The sequence below is a fragment of the Toxorhynchites rutilus genome, chromosome 3 (genome assembly GCF_029784135.1).
Source record: "Toxorhynchites rutilus septentrionalis strain SRP chromosome 3, ASM2978413v1, whole genome shotgun sequence".
NCBI lineage: Eukaryota > Metazoa > Arthropoda > Insecta > Diptera > Culicidae > Toxorhynchites > Toxorhynchites rutilus.
The window spans coordinates 135,492,606-135,517,694 of record NC_073746.1 but is presented as its reverse complement, the minus strand read 5'-3'; the positions used below and the strand labels follow the sequence as shown (position 1 = coordinate 135,517,694).

Genomic DNA, 25,089 nt, shown 5'->3' with positions numbered 1-25,089 from the left:
ACCACGGTAAATTATGCACGACTTCTTACTTACGAATTCTGCCCACCCCTAGTGGAGCAGAGGGCCAACGTGGAGGATCTCCATCCTGGCTCGGCTGCTCGCTTGACCCGGCCCCAGGTCAGATTCTCGTCGACTTCCTTGATTTCCTTGTTGAGGCTGCGTCGCCACCAGCCCCTGGGGATGGCTCTGCTGTGATGTCCTGTCAGATTCCAATCCAGCGCTTGTTTGCAGATTTCTTTTCCGCACCTTCGTAGTGTGCGGCTGACCCACTTCCACTTGCGTTCTCGAATCTCAGTTGATATCGGCTTCTGGTGACACAGACGATGGAGTTCGACGTTCGTGATCCAGTTGTGAGGCCACCAGACACGAATTATGTACCGCAGGCATCGGTTGACGAAAACATACAGCTTCTGGGTGTTCTCCGTTAATACACACCATGTCTCGCTGGCGTACAACAGTACGTACGGATTTCACGTTCGAGTTGTAGATTCGGATTTTGGTGCGAAAACTTTTCTGGCTGAATTTCCAACACATTTCGTAAACTCGCAAAAGCAACCCTCGCCTTCTTGATCCGTGCACCTATGTCGATCTTGGTATCACCATCCGACGCTATCTGGCTGTCAAAATATTAAAAGCTTTCTACGTTCTCCACAGCTTGCCCCGCTACTGTGAAGATGGGGCGATTGTCCACGTTTAATCCAAGAATTTAGTCTTGTTGATGTTGATTTTGAGACCTGCCGCAGAGAAGCGTTCGGTAATGTAATTCAGCTTACTCTGCATATCGGAGCGCCGTTGTGCTAGTAGTGTAACGTCATCAGCCAACTCGAGGTCGTTCAGATGCTCCATGGTAACAGGCTGTCAGAGCAGCCGACGGTTCGGTACGTGTTCAATTGCACCCACCATGATCTCGTCCATTACGATAAGGAACAGCAGCGGTGATAGTATACATCCTTGCCTCACACCGGCAACTACCCGGGTCGGGTCGAACAAGACTCTGCACGTGAAAGCCTCGTACTGCGCTTCGATGAGGTAGACGATTTTATCTGCGACACCTTTGCGTCTCAAGGCACCCCACAGTTTTTCGTGAATGAATCGCTCAAAAGCTTTTTCGTAGCTTTTTCCTGCTCCAGGATGTTGCGGAGCGTGATCTTCCGGCACGGAACCCTCCCCAGTTATCGATGGGGCCTCCCATTTGATACGGGCGATGCGCCGAACCCTTGGCGGATCCTGCCGAGATGTTAATAGCTGATTGGGCGTCGAAACTTGAAGAAGTTGTTCGAAGTGCTCAAACCAGCGTTTCAGCTGTTCAGTGGGGTCGGTTAGTAACTGTCCGGTCAGTGCACGAATATGGTTTCCCGGATAAACTTACGTGGTTGGTCAGGACTCGTCGAATTTTAACAAAGTGATGGGCTTTCGGGCTCTTTCGGATTATTTAACATCGTTTTGTAAGGTGTAGTAAGAAGAGCGTGTAAAGACAGGAGTAGCATGACATTCCCGAAGTCCGTCCAGCTTCTTGGCCGATGATGGCATCGTTTCACGAACTCTAAATGTCAAATTCGTGCATCACACTAAGGGCTGAAATCCGACGGATAGGTCTTGTCATCATCCTGTCAGAAATTAAGTAAAAGAGAGGAAGAAGATCCAGAGAAAATAATGCAAACCTACTACCACGATTCGGATCAAAGATGTTGAAATCGGGGTTGTAGTACTTAGGCTCACTAGTGACCATTGACAACGACAACAGCAGAAAATTTCGAAGACGTATTATAGAAGGAAACTGTGATTACTATGTTCGCCGTCGCATGAAGCTACGAACCATCTACAGAACACCGATTCAACCGATAGCTCTCTGCGTGCAAGATGGATCGATCAGGTGGCAAGCGCCTTGTGAACCCTTCGCAGACAACCTGGATGATGAATCGCTGCCGAGAACCGAGAAAATTGGAGTGGATTTCTTCATACAATAAAGGAAACAACGGCTTTAGATTGAACGATGATAGTGATAACATTCTCATCGCAGTCGACTCAACTTAAATTTACGTGAAAGAAGAGTGATGCTGCTTTGATCTGATTTGGCATACTGACATTACGCAACAACGGCCATGAAGTAGTATGCTGCCAACAACGTGCAGTACCAAGGACAAGAACCCTTCTCAACACGCCAAAACTCCGCCCTATCGAGAAACATTCTAACCTGTCAGGCTGAAAAATCGTTGGAAGCATGTTTACAGTCTACAGTTTGAGGCAGATTGGCGTTTTGCGGGGAACAAAGTGTACACTATGGCGCCCCTTTATTAGGAAGGTTCTTCTTTTTTCACTACTTGCCCTGCCTTCGAGAAGATGGATGAATTGCCCGTACTTTTCGTTGACCTGTTAAGGATGATGCGGAAAGTCAGAATATAGGTCGCGCAAGATTTTCCCACAGGAAATCCTAAATCCGCACAATTCCCTCCTGTAATCAATTCAGGATGACTTTGGACATCATTTTAACCCTCCACAACCTAACCCCGCCTTAAGACCGGCTCGACGGATTTTTTAAAATTATTCAGATATTATTTTCGATGTTCACCCACACCAGCACGTCTTCAAAATGCTTTCATCTATCATACAAACATAATGGTTTTATGTTGGCTGGTTTCTGCTAGGAGTATTTTATGTCGAAAATCGGAAATTCGAGATAAACGAGGAAAGAAAAATTCGATTTCAGTCTCGCACTCCAAACGAAAAACAAACAAACATTTTGAACATTTTTGAACAGTTTATTTTTATTGGTATTTTAATTTCTACATCAAGTTTTGCCTTTATGCTAATAAAAAAGTTACAGATTTTCTGTAAAAACAATAACAAAACAATGAAATTGACTTTTGTTCCTAAATGGGTACTTTTAGGGTATGGCATAAAACAAATTCATTCACGTAAATTTGTTTTACCGTGTTTTCTACATCGATGCACTCCTCGGTTTTGACAGCTGGTTGTTTACATCTGACACAAACATAATCTTCATAGCTTTTCGTGTGTAGTGAAATCTGCGTCTGCTGAGGAAACTTCCGGAAAGTGGAAAGTGGAAAGCAAATCGCAACAGAGGTCCGAAATTTGATAGTGCGTGACATCGTACGTGCGTGACATTGTGTTAAGCTTCGTATCGACTTTGGTGGACAAAATGGAAAAGCGGCAGCAAGTCGACGCTGTGAACGTGACGTGGATGTTGTATGTGAATCGCACTTTATCCACCTCGTTCCCGATACATTCCGGAATACCCCAAGGCAGTGTCTTGAGGCCCTTGCTCTTTGTTCTGTTCATCAACGCTGAAATCACCGAAATCGTTGTATGCAGACGATCTAAAGTTTTATCGAGCAGTTCAAACGCTGGTAGACTGTTGTGCGCTGCAATCGGACATCGACATGATTCTGGAATGGTGCAGTGTGAATGGAATGAAGGATCTGGGGATTCTCGTAGACAGTAAATTAAGGTTTACGGAACACATCGCTTCAGTCACTGCGAAAGCATATTCCATGAAACACGAAGTTCTTCGATGATGTATACTGCTCATTGGTGCGTAGTGTGTTAGAATTCAGAGTACAAATCTGGGCTCCATTCCACGTAGTCCACATGAAACGGATAGAACGAGTCCAAAAGAATTTTATTCGTTATGCTTTTCGGAATCTCAACTGGAGGGATAGGACCAACCAGCCGTATGAAAGCCGTTGTATGCTGATTGATCTGCCAACACTAGCGAGCAGACGAATACTTCTTCAACGACAACTCGTCTTCGATATCTTGACAGATCACATCGACTGCGCAGATATATTAGCGAAACTTCGCTTCAACACACCTCTCCGAGTGACGCGGCAATCACAATTTTTTCGCCGGTCAAATCATCGCACCACCTATGGTATGAACAATCCACTTGACGTCTGCTGTAGTAAGTTCAACGAAGTGTCTGATTTGTTTGACTTCGGTATATCAAAAAATATGTTTAGGCTTAGACTTAGTAGGTAAAAAAAATCTGTACGATTTTTATGTCGAAGATAATAAATAAATAAACAAATCAAGCGTAAGGAGTCACATTGTTAAGAAGTATGGGATAAGCCGTGGTGCGGTCCAGCTGGTCATTCGGAAGCATCATATGTTCGGTAGCGTGGTGGATCGACCAGGAAGAGGTCTGAGGACCGCTAATCGTCTGGGAAGTAAAGAAAAACCCACGAACGATAATTCGAGCGATTGAAGAAAAATTGGATCTGGACCTTTCCAATCACACCATTCCACGTCGATTGGTGGAACGGGACAAGAAGAGCTACTTCGTCAAAAAGCGACGGATGATCAGTAATACCAACAAAAAAACGACAGTTTGCGAGGAGCCATGTCAACAAGCCGCTGGAGTTCTGGAAGCGCGTTATTTGGTCGGATGAGTCCCAGTGAATCCGTAAACGCGTGAAACAGTAATGAGAACGGCCAAATTTCTCCAAGAAACGTACTAAGAAGAGACTTGATTTCAATTTTTCTCCTGGGCCTGTCCACTTTCGAACTGAAACTGTTGACAAGCGATACATTTAATTTTATTGCCAGAGGATACGCGATTCATAGCTTATCATAAATCGAATTATATTGATAACAATAACAAAATGAAAACAAAATCCAATCACTAATGGTTTTTACTTTTGTATGTTATTTCCAAAGGGGATATACGAAATTTTAGGAAATCATTTAATTCGTTTAGGGAGTATACTTTTAAAGGAGAATTACTTCCTCGTCTGTTGAATTAAGTTGGGTTTTCAGAATTAAAGAAAAACGTATGCCACTTGGAGGATAACATGAGTAAAAGCGCGAACTATACCGTTCGAAATCATCAATTTCTAACTCAGGTCCAACCCGTCTAAAAGTAAATATAAACCGACAAGCAAATCTTCTGGATCTTGTAATGACAACTGATTTGTTTATAATCAAATGGATGAAATTGCATGTCATACAGCGCGACTCATCCAACACTTTTCAGCAGCGATGAAAGAATGCGTAAACGTAAACACTTGAAGTTACAGTTAAAATGAATAATGCACTTGCTTGTTTGCAGTAATAATTGTAAACACAATCGACATTAATATTGCCGCAGCTGCTGCAGTCATACAACCAGCTGGCCAATTTCAAAAGCAAACTTCAATTAAGACCACCGACGAAACATCATCAGATTGTAAATAAATAATCCATATAACGTACGCGCACAGATGCACTTACCTTCAAACTAACTTGCAGAGCATCTAATAATACTGTGATGGTATTGCCAAGGATGGCATGACGAGAAATTTGCGGACACAAAGAGCACGCATTACGATATAATTGAACCGATATAACCACCGCCCTGCAAATGAACAAATTTGGATATTAATCAACCTCCATGAAGGCAGAAACCGTGAAACCATACCGTTTGGAAACCTCCGAGTTCGGCTCTATTCCGGCTTGTATCACATCAGAAATAATCTGCAAACCGTCCAGTAACCACATTGATTGGAAATCCACAATTTGCGCCTTTGTCATCAACCGCAGTAACTGTCCCAGTGGCCGCTCAACACCCAGTGGACCGCCACCTTTCACTACGGTGTTCAACAATTTGGGTACTTGACTTTGCTTTCGGATTTGTGGATCTAATGGCTGTAATTCTGCGGTGTATTCTTCTGCCGCTTGGGTCATCCGCTGGCGTAACTTCTTCAAACGTTTTTTATTCGCTTTTGCATTACCGTTATCCTTTCCTTTGTCACTCACGCTTAGATTGTCATCGTTCTCTGGTTCCAGTTTGTTGGAGATCACTTCATCTGCATTTCTAGTCGGGATGGTCAGTTCAACTGCACGTTGCCGAATATGCTCTATATTTTCCTCGTGGCGACGAGCCGATTCCTGTTGCTTCTGGATAATCTTTCGTTGTAGTTCTTCTGTGGTGGCCTGCTGCAGGGCTTGGAGAGCCAGTAATCGTTCTTCTCTGTCACGAGCCTTTTCTCGGGCCAAAGCTTGGCGTTGTTTCTCCTTCTGCTCCTGCATCTTTCCCACACGTTTTTCTCGCTCCCGACGATTTTCACTTATGATTTGTAACTTTTTCTGACGTTCCTGCTCGATTTCTTGTCGTCTCCGTTCGACAGCCGCTTCCTTGGCAGCTTTTTCCTCGGCTTTCTTCTGCCTCTCGGTCTCTAAATCCTGCAATCGAACTTCCTGTTCCTTGCAAGACTCTATGAAATCCAATCTCTTGTTCTGTGCTTCCAAATTTTTGATGAAAGCTATCTCCTTGAGTTTCTCCTCTTCATCGTGGGCTTTCTTAATCTTGTCCTTTAAGTACTGTGAGCGATTTTCGGCGGCACGTTGCAACCGTTCCTCCATCCGCATGCGTTTCTTTTCTATCAATTGCTGCTTTGCCGTTTTTACATCCTCAACCCTTGTTAGCAATTGTTGAATTTTGTGGGCTTTTTCTTTTTGCAAAGCTTGACGTTTCTCGAGTGCTCGAGCCTGTTTGGCTTGGTACTTTCGTAGCGTTTCGTGTAACGATCTCCGCCGGGATGGGCTGGACAATTTGGCATGCAGCTGCTGGGCTCTTCCAGGGTGACGAGCAACCAGGGCTTGCAAAGTGGCCAACGTCTGAGCTCTTTCGACCCAGCTCATTTCTGAAAACAGAATTGAAAATTCAAAATGACTGTTGGGCAAAAATAAAACAACACTTACCGGCCAAAACAGATTCATAACGCATCTCGAGTGTCATTTCCTCTTCCCCACCAAGTCCGTTCAGGTTCACAGTTTCCAAACTTTCCGCGTTACTTTCGTTGTCCTCCAAATCAATGATTGCCTCACAATCGGTTTCGTCCGTTTCGGTGTCGATGTCAATTTCTAGATGGAAGAGACAGGAACGTTGCAATTGTTAGTGGCTGGACAAACAACTGACCAAACACAAACGCGTGTGTCTTCGACACGCCGCGCATGGGTTATTTCCACAATCCCACCGTTCAAAACCGTGCCGTTCAAAATGCCAAAACTTATGCGCGTCCCTCTCGTCTCTCTCGGTAGAGACCCGCGTAATCGGCCATTCTTTTTTCTCGCCACAACTGTGCCAAGCGCAACTGCGTGATTCAATAATTCGGTCGATCGCACATGTTAGCTAATAGAAGCTGGCGTCAAAATATTTTTCATTTCGTTTTACTTTCATTGCGACAAACATTTTGACATTTTGTTCATTTTCTTGTTGGACTTTTGCGGAAGATGTTCAATCACCAAAAATAAGAAATTCTGTGCTTGCTTTGAAGCAATGAAGGGGTATTATTCAAGTCGCTAACGGTGCAGAAAAAAATAACAAATAATTTTGTTAACCTAAAGTTTAAACAGATAGACAGAAGCTTTCATCTCGCCAGCTTTCAAAAACCCGTGCTTGTCTGTGGAATATACACTGATGAGCGCAAAAAAACAACCCCCATTTGAAATCAAAGTATTCCAATATGAAAGGTTTTTTCAAACTTTTCGATTTTACAGTAAACACTACGTAAAAGTAGGTAATTCGTAGACCATTTTGCCGTTTCATTATCGTTGATTTATGTTTTCACATCATCATTTTGTGCGAGAACCTGGAAAAATCCATGCTGAAAATGGGGCTGGATGATAACTACACTTTCCAACAAGATAATAAGATCCGAAGCATACTGCGAAGAAAACAGCAGCATTCTTGCGATTGGCCCGGATCCAACTAATGGTGTGGATTTTCATAAAACTTAAATTTTGACAATAGTAAATGAAGTCCGAATGAGCTACTATTTTGCAGAGGGTATTTTATCGTGCAAATCAACATTTCGTAGCGAGTTCCGTATGAAAAATCGATATGACGATTTTCCAATAGAGCTGAAATTTTTTTCCCATATATATATATATATATATATATATATATATATATATATATATATATAAATGGATTTCTGTCTGTTTGATTCTTTTGGACTCGGAAACTACTGAACTGATTAACATGAAAATTGGTATGTAGGGGTTTTTGGGGTCGGGGAAAGTTCTTATGATAGTTCGAGAACCATCATAGAAACGCACGAAACATTTCAATGATGGTTCGACACCTCTATAAGGGCATGGGGGCTACTGGACCCATGAACGTGCGCTTAGTAAGAAACCGTGGATGTTATAACCAAACATGAATTTTAGGCGAGACGAAGTTTGCCGGGTCAGCTAGTGAAAAATACAAGATTATACATCAATATCAATATTGTCCCTTTTTTGTACTCCTCATAGTTACGTACTCCTCAATTGGCAACGCAAATGGAGTGAAGATAGAGGCGAATGAACTGCAAAGTTTAAAGCCTCTTAAAAACAAAGAAAGAAGAAGAAGAAGTGAAGATAATATGGGTCGCTGGTTACATACAATTATTCCCAAGGTACCGACAAATGCATGGTTCAAGGGATTGAATGTAGGTCGGAACTTGGGAAAGGTCGCACCGCAAACCGAAAGATAGTTTTGAAAACTCCAATAGTTTTTGTATTATTCATCATAAAAGACGAAGAAACTATTAGAAGTACCGGTAAGTTTCCTCGGTTTTACAACAGATGGATTAACTCGATTATTATTCCAGTGAATCAAATTTCCAGACATTCGTTGAAAAGCTACTGTAATTGTGCGTCTTTTTGAGTATATGTCAAAAAGTTGAAGCGTAAACAACTTAGTTTTTTGCTACTTCGAATATGTCGAATTTCGTATCAACTTCATTACTTCAATATGAAGAAAAAAGCTGCGGAAAGTCATCGCATTTTGGTGGAAGTTTATGGTGACCATGCTCCAACTGGGCGAACTTGTCAGACGTGGTTTACACAGTTTAAAAGTGATAATTTTAACTTAGAAGACGAAGAACGTTCCGGACCGCCAAAAAAGTTTGAAGATGAAGAATTGGAGGCTTTACTTGATCAAGATCCGTCACAAACGCAACAAGAAAATGCAGATAATCTTGGAGTAGCACAGCAAACCATATCCGATTGTTTAAAAGCAATGGGAATAATCCGAAAGATAGAACATTGGGTGTCGAATGAATTGAAGCCACGAGATGTCGAACACCGTTTTTCACGTGCGAACAACTGCTCCAACGGCATAAAAGAAAGGGTTTTTTGCATCGAATCGTTACTGGCGATGAAAAGTGGATCCATTGCGACAATCCTAAACGTCGGGCAACGTATGGATACCCAGGCCATGCATCAACATCGACGTATTCCTGTTATATAATCGAGTTTGTATATAATCGAGTCTGTATATAATCGAGTCCGACCTGTATATAGTTTTCCATGCTGAATCTCATATAGATTCATTTTTCATATTACTTTCCGAAAATGGTTACAATTTCACAAAGTATTGCTGTTCTATATCCTTATATGAATTTGGAAAAATAAACCAAAATACAATACATTATATTCTTACCCGTATTCTGCAGCTCACGGATTTGCGCCTCTAGGCTCTCCTGTTCCTCGAGCAGCTTGCGCTGCACCTCATCGTTTTCCATGTCCTCTCGTTCTTCCAATTCATCACAGCTGGACAAATTAATCTCGGATCGCATCGGACGTTTACCTGCGAGCGCAACGCCATCGCCACAACCTTCTTCACTCACTCCTAAGCACTTCGCGTACAGGCTCTCGATCATAGTGGAGACCAGATTTGTTTGTATGTTCATATCAACCTTATTAAGCGGAGCGATTGAGTCTTCCTGTGGAGGTTCCGGAGCCTTGTCTGCACTTGATGGCTCTCCCTCACCCGAGGGTTTCAGCTTCATTTTCTCATTGCGAAGAAACTCCTTGTGCAAGGTTTTCAATTTCAGTCCGGTGAGGTCAGATTTTTGCCGTGTCACCTGAGCTGGGCCGTTAGCAATAGGTTTAGTATGTAACGTACGCGTCGAACCATTTGGGCTTGTTTTTTTGGGAGCAGCCGGAGCGGTCGTAGGACGTTTCGGCAATGTAACGGATACTGATTTGACAGGGACATTTTTCGGCTTCCCATTGCCGATCGGTACCTTCGATTTCGATTCCAGTGATGTTGTTTTAGTGACCGATGTTGGTTTAATCGGTTTCTGTTCTACCTTCGGCTGTTTGCCGATGCTCTCCGTAGACTCCTGCTTCTCTTCCTCCTCAGCATTCGCGTTTTCATCGAGCAGAGAAAGTGTGGGCAAGCTCGCGTAGCCACTCGGTTGGTTGAATCGTGTAGCCCAATGGAGACTGGAACGTCTTTTAGGCTTAACTGTATACCATCCGTCGTTGTTGGCCGACTCTGATGGTAGGCTTTTCGGTTCCGAACGCCTGCTACGAACATTCGAATGTTCATTTATTGAACATCTTGACCCCAAACGGTCAGTACTCGCTTTGAGCGTCGATGTTGAGCTATCGATATCATCTCTTGAGGTTCGTCTTGAAGATAGTAGCCTGGAGGAAGTCGCTGCAGGTGCAGCAGTCTTCCGACTGTTTATCTCGATCATCGTTTTCGAACGAGCCGAAAGTCTCGAGGAGACGTTCGAGGGAATAGATCTGTTTCTGACAAGGTTTGAAACCGGACGAACACCCGGTTTTGATCCAGCCGTCGAGAGTATGTTGGACATCGTCGCGCTCTTGACTGGTAGTGAAACAGTCTTAGCCTGACCTTGCGTCAAGCATGTTGCAGTAGCAGATTTTCGAACGCTAGCTGTCGTCGAAGGGAGCGTTTTGGTTGCTTTAGGTGGCATCGTTTTGGACGGCACTGTTGACTTGCTTTGAAGAGCCGGACGAGCCGATGATTTTGCCATACTATTTAGCACCGTAGCATACTTCGTAACAGGTACCGGTTTTTTCACCTGAGAATCTGCTTTTTCTGCATTTTTTGTGGATTCAACCGATTTCTTATCTTCTTGTGGTTCAGCTGACACGACCATCGGGGCTTCATCAAAATCTTTCGAGACCTGCTCAGATGTCTCTTTGCCGCCAGTTGCCTCACAAACAGTGGCTTCTTTTTTGCAATATTTTTCTAAATATTCAGCCAATGTTAAATTTTCATCGTCCAAATCCGTCTGTGTATACTGATCCAGCTTGAGCACGTAACTTTCCAAACTGCTACATCCAATCGGATGACTGTTATCAACTGTCTGCGACTTGGATACTATTTCCACCTCACCATTCTCGACAGTAGCAGAGGCAGGCGGTTGCCTCAGAAGCTCCTTGACGGCCATTCGTCCTAACACCCCTTTCTTTGTGCTGAGACTTTCCGTCGAACTGAAATGTTTCTTCGGAGAGCACTTGCTCGTTGGCTCCTCCAGCGCTTGGTTCGGACTATTCTTGCCGGAAAAGCTTGGGCTTGATTTGCCAGATATGCCCGGACTGGAAATTGGCTTGCGAACACCTGTAAAGATAGAAATGTGAGAGTTTGTGTTATCAACTGTTATCAACCCGTTGTAAGATGATGTTAGTGACTGATTTATTGTCTATTCAAAGCGTGTATACAAAGGTATTTCATGTAATAAGTTTCAAAGTTTTTCTATAGGTATATGTTCAAACCCTATCCGAAACAACGTGTACGCGAAGATCGCCAAGTCGTTGTATCCGAGACACGATCGCTTAGGACGTAGGACTACGCAATCTATTTTTTTTGTTTTTTTTTTTTGAAATTTGTTGGTTTATCATTTCGGATATTATTTGCGAATAATTCGAAATTTAATTTTTCGGGGACCCTGAAAAGGTTTAATGGCTTGCGTGGTTTTGTGGAATCATTTCGAGAAACAATGATTCTTTCATGCTTTTGCGAGAACAATACACTAATTGGTTATATGTCGCAATTTGTTTCTTTATATCAATGCACGCATTGCACAGAGTATTTAACGAGAGGCATCCTTCCGTGCATCGTCATTCAACAAGCATCAAACACGCGTCTAATAGCACACAGTTGCAGCGATAAAAATTAAACAAAACCGTCAACAAAGTTAGGAGCTTGTTGCATCAGAGCGCAGCCGATGCGCACGAGAGCAAATACTAATGGCAACTTAAAGTATCGAAGGTGTGCTATTCCCATGTACAGGGAATGAACAAGTTTCAAGTTTCGCGCAACGAAAACGAGCAACGCACACTAAGCCAAACACTGATGGCTAGAAGCGACTTATTAAAATTTACACTTTCTTTTTTTTCGCCTGTTTTACCATGGCTCGGATGATTGTGTTAATTGCAATGCCAGATGCACTTCATGTGAAATATTCGCTAGCGTTCACAGCTCGAGGGGAAACATAAAACACAAAACGAACAGAATAAGCGACCTTGTTGTTTCGAGCACAGAAAGGTTCTGAGAATTTTTCTCAGAAGAGATGCAATACTTATAAGCTAGCGACAGCTTACTTACTATGCAAAGGTGGAGTTCACTTCGCAAATATTCTCTTTTCGGTGCCCCCCTTCGTTGTTCCTATTGTCGTGGCTTCATAAGTTGCCCGTTATTGACAGCTCTGTTCGGGATAGCACACAAAAGGACAGAACAAATGTATGGGGAAATGGGAATGCTTCCAATTTTCACCAATTTAAACTATATGCAGACTATGGGATTTTAATCTATAGCATATCAAATAAATCTCAAAAATAATCATTAACGTTCACTTTATTTCATAAAAACGTGACCTGTTTTCTGATTTGGCACACTTAATGTAAGACGTAGTCCTACGTCAAAACCGCATCCGGAATAGTGGAAACAGTTTCACCACCGGATGAGTTGTTCTGGTTATACTTGTCTGCTTTTGATCCCGGCACATCCTATATTGATATCTCCACCTTGGTAAAGAACTGCATGGAACTTATCGGCGACGTGGAACCAAAAGTCGTGAGATTGATTGCTAGAGATAAAGATCCATTAACCTTGAGTTTCTTACAAGTCGAAATGCAAAAACACGCACAAGGATGTGGTATTATCAAGGGGAACCTGACCGGAGAATGTCTACTTCCGCTAGTTTGATCACAATTAAAATAAAAACAGCGCAGAGTCAACAGGGTTACAGCAGAGAGAAGCCCGCTTGGGGACCAATAAAAGGACAAAAGAAACTGGGACACACGCAACGACGAAAAGCTGAACCGGAATAGGCAGGGGAGATGGTGGTGCTGCTGTTGGAACTCAAAGCGATATCAGGCGACGGAGAGACTGCAATGTCGCGATACTTGCCTTCTAAAGCACCTTGGAAGCCCCCGGCTTCTATTCCTCAGCCGTGCCATTTCCAGCCATCGTACATCATAGTCGTCCCGGTCCTGGCGGCAGTTGTAGCCCGAGGGCCTTCCAACGTGCAAGTATCGCGACATTGCAGTCTCTCCGTCGCCTGATATCGCTTTGAGTTCCAACAGCAGCACCACCATCTCCCCTGCCTATTCCAGTCTAGTCCAGTCAATTTTCACCATGGTCGTCTCGGATCTGATGGCAGAAGTAGACCGGGGATTTTCCAGCCTGCTTCAGCAGGCAATTACCTTCACACTTCAGCCTTTTAGTCGCCTGATGCCGCCTTGAATTTCAGCTCCATCCCCGTGATCTCGATACCTGCGTCTACTGCTTCGCAATCCATCGTTCTCTCGTTCAATCGTCACCAAGAAATCGTCGTTTTCGAGATCCTTTGGGAGTCTGTTTTGGAAACCGCTAAAGCAACAGAAGTTATCCTGTTGGGCTATTTTTAACTCCCTAGAATCTTGTGGAAGTGGAAACGGCTTCCCTTATCCGGATTTGGGTCTTTCGGTTATCCGCTCCAACGCTTGATAACTACAGTGGCTAAACTAATTTATTAAGTCACCAATTGAAATAACCGTAGTCTTAATCTTTGTTTTGTGAGTGCGCGGAACATAGCACCATTCTCATGCGCGAGGCACCGGATCCTCATGTAAAATATACCCCTCATCCATCTCTGCTGATTACTGGAAACTCAAATAACGTCCCGAACAGTTTTGAAAAGTTGTCAACGTGCAGCGCCATGAATTTCTGCCATCTATGACGTTAAACGGAAGCGTGACCTCAGCTCAACGGGATATCTGCAACCTATTCTCAGAAAAATTTGCCAGTGTTTTCACCGATGAAAATTTGAGCGATGACCATATCAGGCTTGCTACTAGTTACCTCCCGCTTTCTAACCAAACCCTGAATAGAGTTGGCGTCAGTACAGAGAAGATTTCTAGTTCATTCTTAAAGCTAAAAAACACCGTTCAATCCGGGACCTGACGGAATCCCTCAAGCTTCCCTCGAAATGCACATGAATCACTAGTTGACCCCACTGCTCCATATATTTAAACTTTCCGTAGCCACTGGTGTCCTTCCGACATGTTGGAAGCTATCGCATATGTTCCGAGTCCAGCAAACCGCACATTGGTACTGACTAAAGTGCGATTCACATACAGCATCCACGTCACGTTCACGTCCCGTCACGTCACGTTACGTCAGTTATTCTACCATGCAATTCTTATGAAAACATTCACATACACCGGCGGCAAAACAACCCGTCAGCGACCGTCCATCGAATACGACCGGCAGGATTTGTAGATAAGAATATTCGACGGAAACGGACGGTTCGTTGGGGTTTTGTCTGAGCTTTGTGTCTCGGCTTTTGTTTTGAGTCTGGTTGTATTCTTTATGCCAACATATCTCTTATGGCGGGTTTACACTAGGGAGATCTATAACTATAGATGGATTTATTCACCTGAAAATAGGTGTAAACGGGTGAGAATAAATATGATACACTTATTCGAGGTATATATAACTTGAATAAAATCAGCATATGTAAACGCTTGTGAATTTCTCACTGGTGAGAAATCACTAAAGTTGGATGCAGTTCTACTTCAGGTGAATAAATTCACCGAAAATATGAATATATTCATTATAGAAGTTCACGCTAGTGTAAACGGTTGATGCGATTTCTATAAATCTCATCATATTTCTTCACATGAATATATCACTAGTCTAAACCCACCCTTAGATCCAAATTTCGGAGTCAAAATCATTTGCGACTAGCTGAGAAAAATAGCCTATATATTATTATTGATGAATAAGGGTCGGGACTACGGGGTTTAACCATTTAAATAATACAATTCAATGATTTTCATTTATTTTTTCTAAATTTAGTACTGGTTGTTGATTCGAAAGAGGGCATTGCAATTTGAAACTGTTGTAGGTGGCGACACCATGGATACCATCAAATAAATCATTCGTTTGACATTTGACGTGACGGTGCTGCTGCAAGCATAGACTGCATGTGTGAATTGGCCGAGACGGTGACGGAACGTGGACGTTCTTTTCCGTAACGTTTAATGTGCATCGCACATAATGCGGATTCACGACGGATCGCTTCACTACCACAAATTTACTGTGCCTCACCTCTTACATTACCGACAGTATGTTGAAGCATTCTCAAACGGACGCCAATCATACGGATTTGACTACAGCCTTCGATACACTGAACCACTGTATAGCTGTCGCCAAACTGGGCAGGCTTGGGATTAACGGCAATCTTCCGCAATGATTCCTCTCTTACCTGTCGCTTTTTCCAAAGATAGCTGGATGCTTTCGCGTTAGTGAAAAAAAAACCTGGAAGTAATCATGAGCACACAACTCTCATCCAAACCGCACATCTCGTTCATGATCAGACTTCACAGACATCTACTGCCTCAAATCCCTCTACTGCTCTCTAACTCATTCTGTTTTAGAGTCCAACAGTTTGGACTCCTCTTTACAACAACACTGTCAAAAGAATTGAATCAGTTCAACGGCGGTTCGTGAGATACGCACTTCGTGAATTGCCGTGGACAGACCCCTGATTGCCGAGTTATAACCGAGTGATAACTGTAAAATGTCAAGCGTTATTTAAACGCCCTAACTGCCAAGTTTTGTTTGGCCCGATTTACGGTTTCTCCAACACAAACTTCAAAATCGATGTACCTGTGGAAATCCGCTCTGCAAATATACGTGCAAGTCGGGGGTATTTTTGTTCCCACCGAGCTGTGCTTCCCTAACACGGACTTCTAAATTAATGTGCCCGCAGGAAAACCGCTTTGTCAAAACATGCAAATCGGAGGTATTTTTTTTTCCACTGAACTGTGTTTCCCTAACACAGACTTTAAACTTAATGTTAAATACATGCAAGTTGGGGGTGTATTTTTTGGCGTTGAGTACTTTTGTACTCGCCTGTCGTTGTGCAGAAGGGAATATGTTTCCCTAAAACGAACTGCTGAGAAGCCTGGGAAAATCGTCATTTCAGAGACTAGAGGTGAATGAACTTTCGCGGTTCGAGAACTACGTAAACATGAGATGTGCAATAATTTCAGAGGGAAATGTAGAATACAATTATCGTTTGAAAATTCATCCATTCCCATATTTTGGTAGTCCTAGGCATCATATCAAACGTAAAAGGACGTTCATTAAATTTACTTGTAACGAAGAACATAATCTATTACAAAAATTTCGATGCATTCTAAAATAATATTCGAAGTCGTAAAAAGTGGATCGCATAATATAATTGCGTAGTTCTACGTCGGATATATGCAGTCGTGTCCTAGATACAACCCCTTACAATTTTTTTCCCCTGTTGGGCAAAAAAATTGTAAAGGTGTTGAAGTCTGCGTCTTGTTAGATCTCCGCAGTTACAGAGCAAATGTTCCGAGGTTTCGCTTTTGGCATTACAAATTTAAGTTAAAGTAGTTAAGTTTATTGCCCTCTATACCGCAATGGCCTGGAATCCAGTGCAGTTGTACCGAACTTATCTGACTGCCGCAAGAGGGAAAGGCATTCCCTGACAATTTTTGAAGAGCATTTTAAAGCATTTAGAGCTTGACTGTCTGAGAATATGAAGATTCTCAGCATGTCTATAAGATTGTTAGCATGTCTATATTTCCTATTGAGGCAGACATTTAAACATTCTGTTATTGCAGCTATTTCTGCCTGAAAAACTGTTGGCCAGTTCACCATAGCCACAGAGACTTTTGTTCTGGGACCATACACTCCGGCCCCTGTTCTTATTCCCATTTTCGACCCATTAGTGTAGAACATGATTGAACCATTACGAACGTTGGGACCACCTTCATCCCATACTGAACGAGAATGTTCTATCACTCTGTATGGAACGTCATAATTAGTCCTAGGTTCCATCCAATCACTATTCATCCCTGATGCTGGTCCTCAAGTGACCAGTTTCGTCCCCGTCTAGTATTGTTTTCCATCTTTTGAGCATTAGAGCGCTTTTTTTTAGCCTCTATCTGAACAAATTGGTTCAAAGGTACCAGGTGAAGGATAGCCTCCAATGCCTTTGAAGGAGTGCTTCGCATTGCTCCAGTAATTGCAACGCATGCTTGTCGTTGGAGTTCGTTTAGCTTTTTTGTAGTTACAGTCTCCTTAGTCTTTGGCCACCATACAAGTGATGCATAGGTTATCCGAGGCCGCACAATTGCAGTGTAGACCCACATAACCATTTTTGGTTTAAGGCCCCATATTCTGCCTATCATTTTAGAGCATGCCCATAGTGCTGAGTTGGCTTTCTGATTATTGAATCTAAGTGCACATTCCAGCCTAGTTTAGCATCTAGGATATCACCTAGATATTTCACTGAAGCGCTGCTTTTTATTCCCTCTCCCCCAAGATGTAAAGACTGCAGATGCTGTTTTTTTTCTTTTTGGTGAAATTGGTGTTTTTGAGGGATTTATGCTCAGACCTTCTGTGGTACACCAAGATTGTGTAAAGTTTAAGGCCATCTGCATTCTGCTCGATATCACGTCGTCGAACTTGCTACGTACCATTATGACTAGATCTTCGGCAAAGCTTCGAATCATTTTTCCTCTAAACTGATCAGAAGATCGTCAACTACAAGTGACCAAAGGAGAGGTGATAGCACGCCTCCTTGAGGACAACCCTTTGTTGCAATCACAGAATAAGACGACCCACCCAGCTCCGAGGTGATTCGTCTATGTGTGAGCATGTCCTGGATCCATTCAACTATACAGTAATCGAAGTGTCTTCTTCTTCTTATTGCCTGTGCCATTGATAGATAAGAAGCATCATCAAAGCATCACCTTCGATGTCAAGAAACGCACATAATGCGGTTTCTTTTGAGGGGAAATTTTTCAATTTTTGTTACAAGCGTGTGTAGCGCTGTTACTGTGGATTTGCTTAATTGATAGGCAAACTGGTACTTAGAAAATAGGCATTTGGACATGAATATAGACTTTATGTATTCATATAATATTTTTTCCATAGTTTTCAGCAGTATTAATGAATTGGTTTGAATGCCTCTGGGAGTGATTTGTCATATTTCCTCACTTTTGGAATGAAAAACACTTTCACAAGTCTCCATGTCGAAGAAATGTGCTCTAGTATCAGACATGCCTTAAAAATCTCGATTAGAGGTGGAATTAGTTTTGATTCTCCATTTTGAATCATGACTGGAAAAATCCCATCTGCATCTGCAGATTTGTAAGGTAGAAAGGATCTCACCGCGTTTACTACACTGGCCCTCGTGAAGACTAACCCAGCTACTATGCACATCCTTTGCACTTTGAGGTCCTGTGAGGCGCCTTCGAGAGCATTTTGTGTCGCCATTATAGGATTTGTATCCGAGTGGACAGATGTAGATCCCGGAAAGTGAGGCTTCATCAGTAGGTCTAGTACTTCTGAGGGAGTTTTTGTAAACAAACCGTCGTCCTTTTTAAGGGAACCTAGCCCGTCCCACCTGCGAACATGTATTTAGAGTCTTGGACGCATTGATCTTAAGCATATCAGTCCTGCTTCGCGTTTCAGTCGGGTATACAAGTCCACTACCGTCGCATGTGTTCTTCTGAGTATGTTCCCATTGTGCCCCGCATGCTAAAGTCCGCTGTCCGCATAATACTTTTCAACGCCACAATGAGGAGCAGACAGGAAAACGATTTTGATTTGAGATCCGTACACTGTACCGCACACCGTTCATCGTTGCCTGTATTAGTCTTGTCAGCATTCGAAGACAGGCGTGTTCGTCCATGATTTTCAATAGCCGTTCGTCGTTCGATTGTATCATACGCGGCCTTGAAATCGACAAAGATGTGGTGCATAAGGACCTGATACTCACGGCACTTTAGGAAATTCTGTCACAATGTAAAAATCTGGTCCGTCGTCGAACCAACCGGGTACGATTTCGACCTGGTAACTTCCCACTTGAATCCCACAATCCAGTTTGTCACCTTTTTTAAAGATGGGGCAGATTAAGCCATCTTTCCACTATTCCGGTAATTGTTATGCGTCCCAGATCCTGACTATAAACCCGTGCGTACACTCTACAAGTTTGAGGCGTTCATCGTAGTGCTGTCTCCACCTTTCGATCACCTCGCGTTTGTTCCTCAAGATGTCTCCTGGATATTTCGGCCCGCGGCACGAAGCCTTTGTGCGAGGCGTTTAGTTTCTTGAAAAACTTCCGGAATTCTCGAGAACGATAGAGCAGCTTCATCTTCTCATACTTTTTCTCTTCCAGGTGGCGTTTTTTTTTCTAAAGAGATGTGTTTGATGCCTTCGCGTCATTCTATATCATTCCACGTTATGTCGAGTCGCTGGTTGCAGCATGGCTACGCGTGCTGCATCCTTTTCGTTCAGAAGCGCTCGGCACTCATCGTCAAACCATTCATCCCGTTATCCTCGTGGGTCATACCCGATGACGTTTTTTGCTGTGCTGCTAATTGCTGCTTTCAAAGTGTTCTGGCACCGTTGTTAGACGATATCAGTGACTGATTTGTTTTCCATACAAAGTGTGTATATCAAAGTATTGCATGAAATTAGTGTTCGGAATACAACTGTTTGTAATGGTTCTTTAACTTAAAATAGAATTTAAATATTATTCTACCGTTTATCTCGCCTAAGTTAAGAAAAAACATGATTTGTAACACATGGGAAAAACTTACGCGGCGCTGGATTGCTCTTCCGCACTTCCCATGCCAATGATTGCGGCCGCTGTGGCAACGGCGTAGCCTCATAATCCCATGAAACCTTAAACCACTCGGCCAGCGCCCGGAAATCTCGAATGTAGTTTTCCAGCACCAATATTGCCTCCTGACAGGAGGGTAAATTCTCATAGCACTCAACCGTCTGGTAAATTTCGTTGACCTGGAATGATGGCAATGAATAAATTCCCTTCATTATACACTTCGTCATATTAATCATTACAGATCTTTGAAGATTCCCAAAGAGAAAGGCCCAGTATCGTGCCTGAAGCTCAGACTTTTTATCTCGACCAGTTGAAGCGGAACGAACACGCGGCGCACTTAATTTCAGTGCTGATTTGCTTTGAGAAGCACTTTGAATCGAACGGGGCCTCAAGCTGACCGGCGGTTTTTTCGCGTAGATTCCTGAAAAGAAGAAAAGTAATCGTCATACCATATCGCATAATTCGAATATTTTCGCTAAAAACCGAGGCTATGCAAATAACAATGTTCTGCCACAGCAAAACTGCTGAAGAGAATCTTCTTGTCGGTTTCACATCGACTCCTACGCATTCTTATTCGCCGATGACTACTATCATACTTACGATCCTCGCCATCGTCCGACAGATGGTAAAAGTTTTTTGCCTCCTTGCCTTCCTGGTTGAAATATCGTCGATTTTCCATTCTCATCCTATCGAGTCTTCATTGATTTTACGCCTATCGTTGCGACACGCATCAAAGTGTGCTTCCACCCTGCACTTACGCTACAATTTGATGCTCCCGTGCCGTACGAAAGATGAATTATTCTAACTTCTTATTCTAAACTCAACAACTTTTGAGTTGAATTCAATTGCTTTTCTCTGAATTGCTCAGAATTGATTCGACTTTCCTATAGAACCACAACAACGGTACGATTTACTCAATTCATCTGAGAAACACTACAAATCAACTGCGAATTTTTCACAAACCCGATTTCGGATGATTCTATGTCGCAAACGCAACAGCAATCGAAGCACACGCTGAGTGCATAAGACCATGCCAATGGCAATAACACCAAAAACAAAAATTGCTCAATGGACAGACACAAAGAGAATCATCATCCGTAGAACGCGGTTTCGCGTATATTTCGACCGTACGAACAGCGGTAGTGTTATTGCAAAATTTGACGCAACACAACCTCTATGAATAATCCTTAATATACACACAATACATGGGCGATTCGACCAATTCTTTAACGGGATGAAACGAAGGCTGATCAAAGCAGAATACGAAAAATTCGTTTGTTTTGTTTACACTGCGGGAACATCTGTTCTTCAAGATTGATCAAAGTGATGTCAAATTATCCCAATGATAAATATCAGTCCGGCGATGAGCCAATATCGATCAGATATATTGATCACTTGGCTAGACGAAGGATTCAGTTTTATCGTAGGTCAACTTCATTAATCAACTTCGCAACCACCTCGAATGTAAACAATCACTTGTTATTTTCTGGTTTTTCTTTGGTTTGACATTTGCCTCGTGATTTGTTGTGCTAAGCCCCTATTACACTGCTTAATACTTGATGCTTAATGAGTGAGGGTACATTCACGCAAAACGAAACACGGAAATCTTTCTTAAAGAAAAAATAGATATGACAAAATACTAAAATCACTCCTGGTATGCTTTGCTCTTTCTTTGAGCGACATAAGCAACATTTTTTGTTTGGACGTAGGACTACGTTTTGATTTCTATACCGGGGTGTAAAATCAAAGTTTCGAAAACGAAAGCGATACGCCGGAGATCGAGATTTTGAGCGTTAATAGCTCCTAAATAACTGAACGAAATGGTATGATAAACACTTCATTCGAAAGATAAAATGTCTACGCGTAATAAACTTGTTACTTTTTGATCCAAAAACTTGTTTCAATAGCCTTAAAATTGATTTCAAAACATTGCTATTGAAATCTGCAATCGGTATATAAGCAAGCGCCGCTCAGAATTCCGCTTAATTATAATTGAACAGCGATTGGAGCATGTTGTCGCTGTTGTGGTGAAGCTAACTTCGTTCATCATGAAAGCGCTGATGAACGGTGTCACCAAGAGCCTGTTTGTGCACCTTAAGCCAGAAGGGAGTCCATCGGGAGGAGAGTGATGCCTCTGAGAAGACGACCAAGAAATTACCAGCATCGAAAATTGGTTCCGCTTGAGGCATCGGAGCAGCCGCCACACACACACATACACGCACGCAACTCGTTCCGTTTGGTTGTTATCCAGCATCGACAAGAATCTGGAAAGATGTTATCGTTGCTGAAAAAAAATGCAAGTGGTTGTATCTAGGACACGACCGCATATTTTCGACGTAGAACTACGCAATTACATTATGCAATCCTCTTGTTTACCACTTCGATTATTATTTTAGAGTGCATCAAAATTTTTGTAATAGATTATGTTCTTCATTACAAATAAATTTAATGAACGTCCTTTTACGTTTGATATGATGCTTAGTACTACTAAAATATGTGAACGGAAGAATTGTCAAACGATCATTTTATTTTACATTTTCCTCTAAAATTATTGCACATCTCATGTTTACGTAGTTCTCGAACCACGAAAGTTCATTCACCTCTAGTATCTGAAATGACGATTTTCCCAGGCTTCTCAGTTTGAAAGTACGTTTTAGGGAAACATATTCCGGTCTGCACAACGACAAGCGAGTACAAAAGTACTCAACACCAAAAATTACCCCCGACTTGTATGTATTTGCAAAGTGGATTCCCCCAGGCAAATTAGTTTTGAATTCCGTGTTAGGGAAACACAGCTCGGTGGGAACAAAAATACCCCCGACCTGCATGTATATTTGCAAAGCGGATTTCCACAGGTACATCGATTTTGAAGTCTGTGTTGGGGAAACCATAAATCGGGCCAATCAAAACTTAGCAGCTAGCAACTAGGGCGTTTTGATAACGCTTGACATTTTACAGTTATTCATCTCATGAAAAATAACATTCTATTAATTGTGATAGACGCGTAGAAATATTTCCTATCAATTGATGCAAACATCTTTCCGACCTGTTAAGAAATGTTCAAGTTATAACCATTCGAAATACGGGTAGGGTTAGCACACAAATCGGCAGAACAAATTATGGGAAAAAGGAAGTTCTTCCAATTTTCATGTATTTAAACCGTTTAGAGATTAGTGAATTGTAATATATAGTATATCACACAAATCTTAGAGAACTTCCGATTCGATTGGTATGCAAATCATGGGAATTCGTTCACAGTGAAAATAGTTATTAAGGTTAACTTTATTTCATGAAAGCTGATTTGTTTTCTGATTTGGCACCCTTTCTGAAGTTCTACGTCAATAATCTGCCAGTTTCCCTTGGAATTGAAAATTAAATTCATGCGAGAGAGTTTATTTTAATGTTTTCTATTCATATAATACTGCGATCAAATGCATTCGGTTATGTGATTTTTCAATCAAGTGCAATTAACAAGAAAGCGTCTGAAGATTATTCTTTCCCATCAGTTGAATATTTTCGTATCCAATATTGGATGCATAAAACCTTGTACCTCCAACGTAACGCTCTCGTTTTCGAAGTCCCCCAAATATTAATTTATTCATTCATTCAGAATGGATTCAGATTCAACTTCAAACGAATGATCACTAAATCAACGATAGTCCTACGTCAACCTTGCGGTTATACCACAGGTATAACCCACTTCCTGTTTTTGACGTGGGACTACGTCTAACCGGAATATATGGAGGGTAAAATGAAAACCTAAACACAGAACATGCAGGAAAAAATGAAAGATTTCGAATGCTTATAGCTCGAACATTTCGTACTGGATAGGAGAGATGTTTGCATCACTTGATAGGGAATATTTCTACGCATCTATCGCAACTAACAAAATGTTGTTTTTCATTAGATAAACAATTGAATAACTGTAAAATATTAGGTGTTATCTAAACGCCCTAACTGCATCGTTTTGATTGGCCCGATTTACGGTTTCCCTAACACAGCCATCAAAACCAAGCAGCCTTGGGGAAATCGGTATTGCAAACACACGAAAGAACCTAGAGGCAAATGAACTGAAAAGTTGAAACCCTCTTAAAGCCAAAAAGAAGAAAAAGAACACACGAAAGTAGGGGGAGCTTTTGTTCCCACCGAAATGTGTTCCCTAATAGAGATTTCTAAACCAAGGTGCCTGGAGAAATCGGTATTTCAAATTCATGCAAGTCGGGGGTATTTTTGTTCCGACTGGAATGTGTTTCCCTAACACAGACTTCAAATCCATGGAGCGTGGGGAAATCGGCATTGCGAATTCATACAAATCGGGGGTATTTTTGTTCCGATTGAAATGTGTTTCCCTAACACTTCAAAACCGAGGTTTCTGGGGAAATCGGCTCTGCAAATAAATGCAAACTGCGAGTACTTTTGTCCTCGCTTGCCTTTGTGCAGAGTGGAATATGTCTATCCTAACATGATCTTCTAAACTTAGGAACCTGGGAAAATCGTGCAGACACTAGAAGCGAATGAACATCCCAGTTTCAAGCAAATTCGAGATTCGAGAAGTATGTACACTTTTGGGATGTAAACTTCAGAGGGAAATGTAAAATAAAATAATCATTTGATAATTTTTTTTGTCTTTATTGGAAAGATTTTCAGCCTTAGGCTGGTTCATCAAACGTTTGATAATTCTTCCGTACATATATTTTGTTCTAGTCATCATACCAAACGTAAAAGGTCCGTCATTAAATTTACTTGTAACGAAGAACAATCAATCACAATAAATGAATTGACTTTACATGGCATTTGTTCATTTTTTTCACTCACAGAGCAAATATATTGAACTCAATTGAATTTGGAAACTGTTTCATTCAATCAAGAATTTAATCAATACAAACGAATGATTGCTAAGCTAAGGTAGTTCCACGTCAACCTTGCGGTTATATCATAGATATAACCCACTCATTTTTTGTTGCGAAGGAATGACTAATTATCAATCGCAACACGACAAATTCTGAGTGCTCATTGCTCAGTCACTTCTCTGTGGATTTACAGGATTTTTACATCAATCGATTCGGACAATTTGTTTGTTTTATAAAACAAGATGTACGCATCATGAAATCATGGAGATATAATATTGTCTGTTAGAAGCCTAGAAAGAAGCGTTTGAGTGATTTGCTCATACTTGTGACAGACATAC

The 25,089-nt window shown here is 42.0% G+C and overlaps 1 protein-coding gene across 3 annotated transcripts in view; it reads right to left on the bottom strand.

Annotated features, from left to right (window-relative positions):
* The window catches only part of LOC129775811 (S phase cyclin A-associated protein in the endoplasmic reticulum), a 136,162-nt gene extending 114,791 nt beyond the window's left edge, over positions 1 to 21,371 (bottom strand). The window contains exons 1-8 of one of the 3 annotated variants that reach the window (XM_055780923.1): positions 20,502 to 21,371; positions 20,141 to 20,322; positions 19,879 to 20,080; positions 9,428 to 11,365; positions 6,700 to 6,861; positions 5,417 to 6,641; positions 5,230 to 5,353; positions 1,554 to 1,607 (exon numbers count right to left, since the gene is read on the bottom strand). In XM_055780923.1, coding sequence (XP_055636898.1) covers positions 1,569 to 1,607; positions 5,230 to 5,353; positions 5,417 to 6,641; positions 6,700 to 6,861; positions 9,428 to 11,365; positions 19,879 to 20,080; positions 20,141 to 20,322; positions 20,502 to 20,586 — 3,957 coding nt within the window. In that variant the 5' untranslated portion in view covers positions 20,587 to 21,371 and the 3' untranslated portion in view covers positions 1,554 to 1,568. Of the gene's footprint in view, positions 1 to 1,553; positions 1,608 to 2,738; positions 3,408 to 5,229; positions 5,354 to 5,416; positions 6,642 to 6,699; positions 6,862 to 9,427; positions 11,366 to 19,878; positions 20,081 to 20,140; positions 20,323 to 20,501 lie in introns of those variants that run through there. The other 2 variants (XM_055780921.1, XM_055780920.1) reach the window with 2 other exon arrangements.
* Between the last annotated feature and the right edge of the window lie 3,718 nt (positions 21,372 to 25,089).